Source organism: Myxine glutinosa, chromosome 6 (genome assembly GCF_964187855.1).
Source record: "Myxine glutinosa chromosome 6, kmMyxGlut1.1, whole genome shotgun sequence".
Lineage (NCBI taxonomy): Eukaryota > Metazoa > Chordata > Myxini > Myxiniformes > Myxinidae > Myxine > Myxine glutinosa.
Window position 1 is genome coordinate 154,207,686 of NC_136266.1, and position 13,815 is coordinate 154,221,500.

General features: G+C 48.3%; 1 protein-coding gene across 1 annotated transcript in view; it reads left to right on the forward strand.

Annotated features, from left to right (window-relative positions):
* LOC137429479 (putative E3 ubiquitin-protein ligase HECTD4) overlaps positions 1–13,815 on the forward strand; it is a 224,760-nt gene that overhangs the window by 102,571 nt on the left and 108,374 nt on the right. The window contains exons 17-18 of the mRNA XM_078781093.1: positions 864–988; positions 1,636–1,789. Coding sequence (XP_078637219.1) covers positions 864–988; positions 1,636–1,789 — 279 coding nt within the window. The remainder of the gene's footprint in view (positions 1–863; positions 989–1,635; positions 1,790–13,815) is intronic.

Below are 13,815 nucleotides of genomic sequence, written 5' to 3' on the forward strand. Positions count from 1 at the left end.
GGACGACAGACTGCCGGTAGGGGACATGTATTGCAGCGCAATACTCAGAATGCTTGTTGAACTTCTGCTTTTATCCAACCAAATTATGCCCTTTGAACCCCCTAAATATTTTGGAATCTGAAAATGAGACAGCTCAAAGGTGAAAGTTCAACCGACGAGACTCAGGGCACTGTTATTAGATACATCCGCTCTTGAGTCTGGCAGGATAGCGGTTTAATTCCGTCCCAGGCCGAGTCATACTGATGACCTAAATAATGTAATTGCAGTTTCTTCTCCTTGATCCTCAGCATCTACACCAGAGGATAGATTATCAATAAACCCTGTGGGTTGGCATTCCATGGGTGTGAGGGTGTGGAGGATTGTGGGAAGAGTTTTTGAGTGGGGGACTGGGGAGAGGTGAGATGGCATTGTTTTCTTTCATAGTTTTATTTTCATTTTTGATCATGACTCCACTCTTGACTTCCTTTATTGTTAGTTTTTCAGTTTTCTACTTTTTTTGTTCAGCTTTAATTTTCACTTTTGTCTTTCCATTCTATAAGTTATTTTTCTATAAATTTCTGTTTTTTCTGTCCATTTCTTTGCCTTCTGTTCACCTTTCCTCCATTATATTGTGCTGCCAGCATGCAGAGTGCACCAGGTTATTTCTTGCAAGGCCAACAATGGATGTGTTTGTCCCATATATTAAAGTGTGTGTGTGTGTGTGTGTGTGTGTGTGTGTGTGTGTGTGTGTGTGTGTGTGTGTGTGTACGTACGTACGTACGCACATGTGCATGAGATTTAGATGTGGTAGCTCTTCTATGAGCCATAGACCCTATAGAGAAAAAAACATCTGAATTTCCCTTTCCTCTCTCTTCCTCTTCTAGGACTTGCAAGATGCTGTACTACGGTTAGCCGGTTCAGTGCTCCCGGCTTGCCAGGAAATTTTGACTTTCAGTCAATCCCTTGCTCTGCAAATCCTGAACAGTCACTGTTCATCCATTTCAATTCGGTTTGTTATCTCCTTTTTCAAATCTGGCTACTTTGTCCACCTTTATATTGTTATCAAAGTCCACCTTTATATTGTTATCGTTATTTACAAAGGGTAGATGAGCTCCCTTCGGGAGCCAACGGCCATCCAATAAGGAGATGGTATCTCCTAAAAAAACTCCCATCTGGATTGGACCGGTTTGGGGCAACTCAGATAGCCAAGAGGGATAGTGGAACCCTTGATGTGAGGTGGATGAGCTAGTATTAGCAAACGTCAAACATAAGGCGGATGAGTGAGTATTTAGCCAACGTCAAACACAAAACTACACCTGTGGGGAAGAGGGTGGGCACCCAGCGTCGCTGAAGCCATGGAGGCCATATTCCTCGTCCAGTGGATGAGACTGCAGTCCTATTCTTCCCCAACCACTTTGGTACCATTTTTGTGGTATACATTGGCATTGATATTTGTTGTCAGTGCTTATTCGTAAAAAGCAAACAAACAATAATTTTCTCTCTTACCCACTTCCTTTTCTTCCTCTGAGTCCAATTGGAAATTCATTTTTCTTTGTACAACTTGAATTCAATTTATCTGAAAAGATTTGAAAATAACCCTTTAATTTTTTTTGCAATTGTATTTAACTCGCCCTTTTATTCTTGTGTTTCCTTAAGGTTGGAAGCACTCGAGACACTCATCCGTCATTCCATGGTTGGTTTCCTGATTCCTTCACTCCTCACCACGCTCTGCCACCCACAACTCCTTTGTCTTTCATTTGCACAGTCTCTTCTGCCGATCCTCACTCGACTGTGCCTTCTCACTGGAAAGGTAGGTTGTGCTAGTTTGTTTGTAAGATAACTCCAGCTGTTAAATCTTTCTCTTACATATTGCAAACTACTATGCAACTATTAGCTACTCTTTTGTATAGTTCTATTTTTATTTTTGATCATGACTCCTCTCTTGACTTCCTTTATTGTTAGTTTTTCAGTTTTCCACTTTTTGGGTTCGGCTTTAGTTTTCACATTTTTGTCTTTCCATTCTATAAGTTATTTTTCTTTAAATTTCTGTTTTTTCTGTTCATTTCTTTGCCTTCTGTTCACCTCTTCAATTTTTGCTTTTGACTGTTAAGTTTGGGTGTTGGCCTCGCGGTTAGGGTGCCGGCTTGGGATCCTAGGATCCTGGGTTCAAATCCCGGTCGATCGCTGAATTAACGCCAGGAGGGTTGACTCAGCCTGTCATCCTTCCGAGGTCGGCAAATTGAGCACCAGTTTTCTGGTAATTCCCTGTGTGTCACAAGAGGCTAACAGGGTTGGCGGCAGGAAGGGCATCCGGCCATAAAACATTGCTTCAAAAAGGGGACCACGGTGCCCGAAAAAGGCCAACCCCTGCTCTGCGGGGAAAAATGGCCTCTAAAGGTGGTTCAGTGTTAAGTTTGGGTGAGACCTTTACTTTTTTAACCCAGCTATTCCCTTATCCTCCTTTTCTTTTATTTTGTATACAACGTTAAGGGTTGTGGAAGAGCAAGAACACTGAATGGATTGGGATGCCACAGAACAAAAGGAACAGGAGAGAGATTGTGGTGGGAGGGTTTGGGGGGGGGGGGGGAGGCACCAAAGGCAGGTTTGAAGGATAAAATAGAGGGAGAGTATGTGAAGGAGAGGAACTGAAGATGAGATGGGATAAATCTGTGCAGGCAAGAAAGCAAATTTCTTTGGAAGAATTTCCAGGATGAGTTGATGTCAGAGACAGTGGAAATGGGAGACCAGTCCAGATGATTGATGGCTGCTTGAAGACCATGCCAGTCGGTCTGGGTGAAATGCCAGACACGTCGACACTGAGGAGGCTCTCTGAGAATAGCCAGAGAGACGTCCACTTTAACAAGGAAATTATCACATGAACCAATTGGAGCAGAAAAAGAACAGGGCAGACATTTGCAGGGAAATTAGTCAAAACCAAGTCAAGAAGAGATGATGTACCGTTGACTGAGATCTGGGTTGGGTAATTGACAGATTGTGTCAGTCCAAATTATTTGCAGAAGTTCTTTGTTGAGGTGCCACGGAAGGTGTGATAGGTACCCACACCCAGCCTGCTGGCATGATGACAGTTGAAATCGCCAATGAATGAATGAATGAATGAATGCCAATATGAGGAAGATATAAGTTGGTCCATATTGAAGTTGAAATTGAAGAAGCTGAAGAAGATATAATTGGGGTGAGTGGATATAAGTTGAAGTTGAAGAAGACATAATTGGGGTGAGTGGATATAAGTTGAAGTTGAAGAAGACATAATTAGAGGTACATCCACTAGCTTTTGGCATTCTCATGCAGAAACGTACCAGAGTAACTGCATCACCAAGCATATAAATTATTACCAATCATGTTGTTTATATTTTTCATCGATTTATTTGAATTATGCTACGTTTTGTTTGATTCAACGTGTGATTTAACGGTTGTTTTGATGTAACATCCCAAGGTGTTGTTTCAGTGGTGCAACGGTTTTGATGTACGGTTTAAATTTGAATGGCACAAGTTGTTCCAGAATGGCATTGATTGGTGGTTCGGTGTCCCCACCCCTTTTCCCTCATATAAGGGAGGGTATAGAGTTATTTTGCTTTACTCTTGAGAAAGGTCAGTGGATGCACGTTTATCCGTGTTGATGATCGAAATGTCGAGCAGTTGTTTGTTTGCCCATTAAAGGTTGGAGAACTAAAAATTGATTTTTATAAATCAATTTATTTATAATGACAAGATAAACATGTCATTCATTTATTTATACCTTCTTGTACACGGCAATACAAATGTCAAACAAACAATCAACTGACAGAAATATATATATATATATATATATATATATATATATATATATATATATATATATATATATATATATATTGTTGCGAATATGGAATTTGGCCTCCATATCCGCTTGTAAATATTCCCCTATTTTCTCCGATACTCCCCAACTCTCCCCTTACCCCATTCCCTAGTCCCATTGTCTGTAAACAACACCCATTAGAGCCGATCTTCCCCTTCATTCCCCCATTAAATGTCGTGCCCAGGTCCCCCGCACCACACGTAGACAACTTTCGGACATCTTCCTAGTTATTCTTAGTCTATGTCAGTTAAGGCCTCGTTTCCATTAATTATGACTCTTCGTTGCACCAGAATGTGATGATATGGCACCAGTAGGAGTTTAGGACCTTCCCATACCTCCCCGCATCTCTTCCCATCATCTCAAGCTCCAACAACAACCACAACAACAGCGGCTTTGCGTCCTCACTCCGGCTCGGTTGGCCGCCATTGAACATGTGCTCGACGGGGTTACCCAGAAGGGGGCTCCCTGTCGGCCCCTCGTCAAGGGCGGAGCCGGTAACCCCCGCACCCAATGAGAAGCCATGGGCCGATGCCATCTGGGGCGGCGCTAACGAGCCGAGGGCGTGTCACTCCCCGCCGGATATACGCGGCCCCGCGCCGGACGTGACGTCAGATGCGCCCCGAGCTTGGAAAGACAAGACGCCACCCTCCCGAGCGCTGAGCGACCTCCCCGGCATCTCCACCAAAGTCGCGACCCACGAGCGCTGAGAGACCTCCTGCATCTGTTGGGCCGCGCCATCCTGTCCCTGAGCACAAGGTGCACCTTGTGCTGGCCATCAAATACCCGCTTTCCTTGTCATCAATCCCCGTGTGAGTCAGTTTTTGTCCTGTTTCTCTGTGGTCTGTCTAGGGTTAATATAAGGTTGTGTCTAAGTGCCCACCTTCCTATGTTTCCCTCTTGTCCCTGTAATCTAACCTTTTCCGCCTTAATATAACCTCCTCCGGAGGTCTTGAGAACTGAACCCCTGGTGTCGTATTGTGTGATTGTAACCCAGCCGGGTGTCTTCTCTTTCCTATTGAGCCAGCGTAGCGCGATTAGTCAACATTCGGGCACAATCGGGTAACTTGTACGGATACGGCGGCCATCCCGCTCGGCCCACCATACCATCAAAGTCGTATCTGTAACAATTGGTGTCGAGGAGTGAGATTCGGACCCGGGACTAAATTAGTTAGGCCCAAATTTTGGGAGGGAAAATCGATCCGGAGCGCGTACTGCGCTCGACAAAATCGATCCGGAGCGCGTACGGCGCTCGACAAAATCGACCCGGAGCGCGGGTACTGCGCTCGACGAAAGTATAACGGCGAAATTTCGAATTTGTTTTACGAAACTCGAATTTTGAAAGTCGCGCTATGGCGGATCAAGACGGCTGGGGTCCGGTAGGGGAGAGTGAAGCAGGGTCGGTCCAGGACCAAATTGAGACACGTGAGGAGAGCGAAACAGCGGGGGTAGCAGACGCGCGAAATGGCGCCTCGCACATAGCTACGTGGGCCGCACCCGCTGCACAAGTGGGAGGGATGGCCCAGATGCAGGTCCTCATGGAGCAATTTATGGCGCAAATGCAGGCGTCCCTCAAACTGCAGAGTAACCAATTGGGGGTAATGGGGAACCGGATGGATGCTCAGGGTGAGCGATTGGAGGGCCAAATGGGGGTAATGGGAAACCAAATGGGGGTAATGAGGGACGAAGCGAGGGCTCGGAGTGAGCAATTGGGGGTAATGAGGGACGAAGCGAGGGCTCGGAGTGAGCAATTGGGGGTAATGAGGGACGAAGCGAGGGGTACCAGTGAGGGATTAGACAATAATTTTAAGGGATTAGACAATAATTTTAAGGGATTAGACATGAAATTTGGGAAATTAGACGATAGATTAGGGGAAATACAGGAGGGGTTAACGGGGGTAGAAAACAGAATGGCCGCTCAAGAGAATCAAATGGAAGGGATGCAAAAAGGGTTAGAGGGGTTAGAAAACACCATGGAAGGCAAATTGAGGGACATGAGGGACCAAGCGGAAAGGGAAGTTAACCAAATGGGGCAGCAGATAGAGGGGGTCAGAATGGGGGTAGAAACCAAACTGGATGCTCACAGGGAGGAAATGGAGCAGATGAGGGTGGCATCTGGGCAGGAGATGCAAGTGATGGGAGAGGAGATCAGAAGAGGAGTGAGTGAGGAGGTCGGAGGAGTGCGCGAGGAGGTGAGGCACTGTGAGGAGCACATGGAAAAGGAGGTGAGAAAGGGGACTGTAAAGTTACAAGGGGGCATAGAGGACCTGACGCAGGAGGTGGAGCAGCTGACGGTGGGACAGACGGAGTTAGTGGAGCAGGTTCAAAGGAACACTGCGGTATTAGGAGGTTTAAAGGCGACACAAAAAGAAATTAAAAACGACTTGATAGCGACAAAGAGGGAATGTCAGATGGTACGTGAGGGACTGACAACGAGGTTGGACGAGGTGATAGAGGTAATGGAGACGAAGGACCGGCAGGTGAGGACGCACATGGAAACGGTCAAGGTAGCCTTGGAGGACGAGCTTGAGGAGACGTACCGGGGAATAAAAGAGGTGAAGCACAAATTAGAAGAAGTGGAAGAAGGGATGAGCGAAATTAAGAAGCGACGGAGAGGGGATAAGAAAGAAATAAAAGAGGAGATAAAAGAATTGGTCCAAAGTCTGTGTTTGGATCGTGATGACGTGCTCATTAACCGGATGAGGGATTCGCAGGTGATGGAGGAGAAGCGAAGAGGAAGAGGACCCGGTGTAAGTGGTGACCAATATGGTCGTGCGTATGATGCGCCAGGGGATTTAAAAAGCTTGGGGATTGGTTTGGACCCGGGTGTTCGTGAAAGGCCGTTGGTGAGGTGTGCGACAGGTCTGGTGTGCGAAAAAGGAGGTGTGCAAGAAAGTCCGACTCTGGGGTGTGTGAGGAAAAAGTGCGTGCCAAGGAGTGAGTGTGCTGGCGAGAGTGAGTCGGTCGTAGCGCGTGTGCGAGGGAGCACATGGAAGCGTGGTGTGGTGAGTGTTACAGAGGGTGTGACGGGAGAGTGTGCGCAGGAGTGTGCGCGAGAAAGGTGTGTGACGGACAGGTGCATGAGGAAAGAGTGCGCTGTCAGAAGTAAGGAAGAGTGTCCACCTGTGGTGAGTGTTACAGAGGGTGTAACGGGAGAGTGTGCGCGAGAAAGGTGTGTAACGGACAGGTGCCTGAGGAAAGAGTGCGCTGTCAAGAGTAAGGGTGAGTGCGCTGTCAAGAATGGAGGTGAAAGTAGTGAGAGTGACATGGAGCGTGAGTTAGTTGTGACAGGTGAGCGAGGATGTACACCTGGGATGGAAGGATGCACACCTGGAATGGTAGAGCGTGAGTGGGAATGCACGCTGGAATTGGTGGTGAGGCACGTGGTTGGGTGTGCGAATGAGAGCACACCTGTGATTGTCACAGAGGAGGTGACAGAGGAGGGGGCGCGAAGAGGTGTTTTGGTGAGGTGTGCTACCAACGAATGTGTGCCAAAGTGTTCGGTGGTCAGGTGTGTGACCAAGGCTGTGAGTGGAATGGGTGTGCCTGGGTGTGTAAGGAACGGTACGAGGAGCATGGGCACAGCTGGATGTGTGAGCAAGGAACGGGCTGCGGGGTGTAAGCGTCCAGGTGAAGCATCGACGTTACACGGGTTAGAGGTTAGAGCGACTTTTAGCCGAAGCAGGCCCTCGGTGCGTGCCGGGCCTCGCTTTGAACGGCCGCGTCCAGGCTCCACTAGGCGGAGCTGGCAGCCCGATAGAAAGGGTCGTCATGGCGACCACGTTTTGTTGAGACGTGCCGGCAGGTCGAGATCGGGGCATTGGATGGCTCCACGCCGAGGTGATGCGTGGGATCTCGGCCCGGGTAAGCCCCCGTCCCTGCACCGAATGCGGGATGCATCCAGCCGCTGGCACAAAACAACCAGCATCCATTGCTTGGCTTCACGAAGCCGGGCTTTGGACAGGGAGTGGCGCACCGAGAGGTATTAGTGAGTCGACTGGGTGATGAGGTTAGTGTTTTGGACCCAAAATTAGAGAAAAACAAAATTTGATGATTGGCAAAGGATTGGCAGTAGTGATTGGCAGATGATGGGCAGTGATTGGCAAATTTTTAATTTGTTGCAATTTGATGTGCGAAATTGGTAGTGAGAGACCCCCGATGTGGTGGGATGGCAAATCCACCATCCCTCACAGGTGGGGGGCAAAGGAGCAATAGATTATGGGGTGTATGGCAGTGAAAACTAGCCCGGGTGGGTTAGGATATGGTGTGTAGGGATCTAGCGAAGATGACATTAGGTAACGTTAAGTTTAGTTAGTGACTGATACCTGTAGTGGGGACGCAGGTAGATTAGTATGGATGATAATGACGTGGGAGCGCAATAGTTTAAAGGGACGACTGGGAAGCGCAAGTTTCAGAAGGGAGTAGTTAGCTGAGATGATGCCGTGTGAGTGAGAATTGAACAGGTGTGATTGCACAGGTGTGCAATTGAACAGGTGTGATTGCACAGGTGTGCAACTGGACAGGTGTGTGGAGCAGTGTGTGAGTAATGAGTGTTGTGGATCAGCGCGAATGCGCTTGGGGAGAGAAGGGTGCAGGTGGCACCAGGTGTGAGAGCACAGGTGTGCAAGTACAGGTGTGTGGAGAGAGTGGAGTAAGTGGTACGGAGTGGTGTGCATGGTGCGAAGGTGTGGATGGGGGAAGAGTGGACCCCTATCACGGATACCCGGGGCGGGTAGTGTAAGTGTTAGGTAGAGGGTACAGGTAAATTGTGGTTGGATATTGGCATTTGTGGTGTGGTTGCAGAATGGTATTGTGGATGGGTGCATTAGTGTTGTGGAAATGGCTGGGTGTGTAGCCTGTTAGTGTGTGTAGTTGGTTGGGCACTCCACCACTGTGAGGATGTCGGCCAGGTGAGGCCGCAGGTGGGCTCTGGGAGCCGGTAGTTGTGAGTGGGTGCCTGAGGATCCCGGGTGTGGATCGGGTAGCCCAGTGCCAGAGAGGGCACCGAGTGGGGAGAGCGCCAGAGGGCCTTCCCCAGGTAGTTAGGTTAGGGTAAGGAGCAGGTAAGCTCGGAGGCAACTGCAGTGGTGGAGGTGTGCAGGTGGGTAGACCCACTGGGAGAGGTACACGTCGCAGCCCAGAAATTGTACGAGGGCACCGGGAGATGAATCGGGGGAGTGAGACCCCAAATTGAAGAGCACCACAGTTTGGCCAATGGGAATTGGTTTTTAGAACCCATAGTGTAAGAGGGCCAATGGGTTGGCCGGAGGAAGACCCCGGGTAGTGTAAAGTTGTTAAAGTCATTTAGGAGATAGTTAGGATTGATGAACCTGTCGCACCATGCGCAGCCACTTGCCTGTGGTGATGATGATGACTCCACACCTGTGTTTTCTTTGGTTGTGTTGCAGAAATGAGAATTGCTGTTGGATTTGTGAGACGCATCACGACGTGGATGAGACATTGGGGTGATTCCATCTCTCCCTCCCTAGGAGGGACTGATGATGAATTGGTGATGGCAAATTTTGATGTTGAGTTGAAAATGGCAAATTTTGATGAGAGTTGAAAATGGCAAATTTGATTGGTTAGGAGGGAGAGAAGACGAATTTGGTATATGGGAGGAACGGGGAAGACAGTAGGGATGTTTGTGGATTTGTAAAGTAGATGTTTATGGGTAGTGTTGTGTTTTGTTGATACAGTAAGGGGTAAGGGAGGGGCCATGTAGGTTACCTGGTGGGGGGGGCGTACGGTAGGAACGTACCTGTCTCACCTGGTTCCCATGTGCCCCCAGTGTGCATCACCTTGCATTGCGTGCACTTTTGCGCCCTTACCACCTTGCTCACTTGTCTTGTTTTTGTCTCCCACCTCCGAGGATCTGGCTTTGGGGTAGAGAGAGAGGAGAGAGAGGTGCTGGCGACGCAGTTGTGGGCCTGCACTTTCGCTGTTCGCTGCCTGGATCGGTACACCATATGGACCGCAATGTTTGTGGCCACCCACAATGGACCGCAGTTCGTTTGCGGCCAAGCACCACCCGGGGATGGACCTATGGGTCAACGTGGCACCTATGCCATACAGGTGAACCACTTTTAGTTAACCACCAAGTGCACCACAAGAAGAGCAAGAGACACCTGCAGGGTTAGGGGTTGTTGAAGTTATTTTTATTCCAATGAACAATGGTGACTGCACCGATTGGTGGTGGGGTGGTGCTTTTGATGCTGGGACAGGGTGCTCTGCACGTTATTAAAGGCCGTCGGCCACAGAGCACTCGTGGGTTGGTGTATCGATGTTGGCAAGCGCGCTCTCTCTATGCATAACATCTGCATGTGTTCCTCCAAAGACAGGTCCTGGATCGTAGTGTAAATATCAGCGTAGTCTTGTAAATAATGCTCCCTACCGGCTGTATGTTTAGTTTGAGAATTCTTTCCGGATTCGGTTATCCTGTGGGTGTGTTTCTGTGAGGAGAAGGGTGCAACGTCGCAGGGGGACATATTTACTCATTTGTGAATATCTGTAAAACTGTCGCACTCAGGGTAGAGTTAATAGTAGAGGGAACTACATTGCGTGCCACACTAAAGTAGGTAAAAATTTATCGGGTCGGGACGCCCCGAGGGTAGAGAAGGGTGCAATGTTGCGAATATGGAATTTGGCCTCCATATCCGCTTGTAAATATTCCCCTATTTTCTCCGATACTCCCCAACTCTCCCCTTACCCCATTCCCTAGTCCCATTGTCTGTAAACAACACCCATTAGAGCCGATCTTCCCCTTCATTCCCCCATTAAATGTCGTGCCCAGGTCCCCCGCACCACACGTAGACAACTTTCGGACATCTTCCTAGTTATTCTTAGTCTATGTCAGTTAAGGCCTCGTTTCCATTAATTATGACTCTTCGTTGCACCAGAATGTGATGATATGGCACCAGTAGGAGTTTAGGACCTTCCCATACCTCCCCGCATCTCTTCCCATCATCTCAAGCTCCAACAACAACCACAACAACAGCGGCTTTGCGTCCTCACTCCGGCTCGGTTGGCCGCCATTGAACATGTGCTCGACGGGGTTACCCAGAAGGGGGCTCCCTGTCGGCCCCTCGTCAAGGGCGGAGCCGGTAACCCCCGCACCCAATGAGAAGCCATGGGCCGATGCCATCTGGGGCGGCGCTAACGAGCCGAGGGCGTGTCACTCCCCGCCGGATATACGCGGCCCCGCGCCGGACGTGACGTCAGATGCGCCCCGAGCTTGGAAAGACAAGACGCCACCCTCCCGAGCGCTGAGCGACCTCCCCGGCATCTCCACCAAAGTCGCGACCCACGAGCGCTGAGAGACCTCCTGCATCTGTTGGGCCGCGCCATCCTGTCCCTGAGCACAAGGTGCACCTTGTGCTGGCCATCAAATACCCGCTTTCCTTGTCATCAATCCCCGTGTGAGTCAGTTTTTGTCCTGTTTCTCTGTGGTCTGTCTAGGGTTAATATAAGGTTGTGTCTAAGTGCCCACCTTCCTATGTTTCCCTCTTGTCCCTGTAATCTAACCTTTTCCGCCTTAATATAACCTCCTCCGGAGGTCTTGAGAACTGAACCCCTGGTGTCGTATTGTGTGATTGTAACCCAGCCGGGTGTCTTCTCTTTCCTATTGAGCCAGCGTAGCGCGATTAGTCAACATTCGGGCACAATCGGGTAACTTGTACGGATACGGCGGCCATCCCGCTCGGCCCACCATACCATCAAAGTCGTATCTGTAACAATATATATATACAGTATATATATATATATATATATATATATATATATATATATATATATATATATATATATATATATATATATATATATATATATATATATATATATATATATATATATATATATATATATATATACAGTATATATATATATATATATAAACAGAAATCGGGCGCTACTTTTGACTCACCCTGTGTACATATATATATATATATTGTTACGGTACGCGGTTAAGGATGTTGTTTGCCGAGCGAAGGCTCCGCGACCGAACAGTTGTTCCCCGACTAAACCCGATTCACCCAAACGTTGGCCGTATCGCGCCACAGATACTCAATGTGGAAAAGACTAAGACGACGAATGCAAAGAGGAAGAAGAAGACGTACAGAAGAGTAACGGGGTTTATTATTATTTACACACATAAGCAAAAAGAGCAGTCACGGGTATTTACAGCGGACATGAAAACGCAGGTGACACAGTGAAAATTACTAGCTTATACAGACTTAGTTACTACTCAGGACAGCACGAACAAAACAAACTCACGTACGTAAATGGGGAACTTGCAGGCAGGAATGGCTGGAAAGGATGAGCAGGTGGGATCACAGGGCACAGCGAGCAGGTCCACTCCGGGCGGGAAGCGGGGAGCCGGCAGCTCCTTGTAATCCGCTTTACAGCGCACGCCGGCAGCTCCTGGTATTCGGCTTTACAGCGCACGCCGGCAGGGTCACTCGCTGCCCCGTCAGGGCTTCACGCGGCTGGTTGAAACGGGGCTGGACTCATCTGCCGTATCTCTTTGCAACTCGTTCGTAAAAGTTCCTCTGCTTTCTCTTGGACCCTCTCTTTGTCGTGTACCTCTCCACGCAGCTCAGCTCGTATTTCCTTTCTCTCACTTCTCTCCAGCGCGGGACTGACACGCCCTTTTTTGGTTTCGGTACCGCCCTCTCTCTCGTGCTCTGTTTCGTGACCTTGTATGGTAATCCCACGGGCTTGTCTCCTTATTTGGGCATCGCGCCGACGGCACGCCCCTCGTGGCGAGCCACGGGCTTGTTTCCTTATTTGGGCATGGGGCTGCACAGCCCCGCCCTTCGTGGCGCGCCCTGGGCTTGCCTCTCCCTGGCGACCCCGCCCCTCCTGTTCAAACAGAGCACGGAGCACATATTCACTATAGCAGCGAATTGAGAGGGCGTGCACCCCACGCTTGTGAACTGCTTTACCCACAGATGGAGAGTTTGGCTGGGAAATGGAATTATTGAAGGGGAGCTATTCTTAATTGATTCGGTGCAATGGAGTGTCATTCTAATGGAAGACAAGGCCTTACTCTAAAACACATAATAAGATATAAGCTACTGAACAAGGGTTTTATCGTGTCCTTCAATGTGGTGTTTCATGGAATAACTACCGAGACGCCCTTTTTACCTTTACACAACTCTGGAGGCAGGAGGGGCCATATTCAACAATGTTCATCACCACAATACACACAATCAAAAAAATGCAATCCTCATATCCGCAACAATATATATATATATATATATATATATATATATATATATATATATATATATATATATATATGTATAAAACAGTTTGTGTGTGTGTGTGTGTGTGTGTGTGTGTGTGTGTGTGTGTGTGTGTGTGTGTGTGTGTGTGTAATGTTACCGATAGACTCCTAAACGGAGAGGCTCACGTGCTTGATATTTGGCATAGACATGGCCATTGAGCCGGGGACGAACATGGCCTTCCTAAAAATATTTGACGAAATCCCTATTTTTTATTCATATTTACCTCAGCGCATTTCAGCGAGGAACATTATACACGGAATCTCAGCATGTGCCAGAGCAGCTCGCTGATTCGCTCAGAGCGATCACGTGATGTTCCATCCCCGCCGCCAGACCATTGAACGGAAAATATATCGAATCAATGACCATTGCCATTCACACCACATAGGTGGAGATGCAGCTACCGGGCGCCATCTTGGTTGGCACTCGATGCTGGGCGATGGTGATTTCCGTCACACGTTTGCACGTAATTCAGAGCGAAAAGCAATTGCGTTTTTTCACCTTTTGTGTGATCGTGTTTTGTGTCGATTTTGTGCGATATGAATTAAACGTCTTTGAAACAGCTGTGAAACGTCTTTCCACAACCCTTCTGTAACCGATTGGAGCAGTTTATTGCCGCTCAAAATGGCATTTTAACAGTTGTCTGGCTTTTAAAATCTGGGACACGTTCAAAACAAAACGAGATCCGCGAAGCGAGTT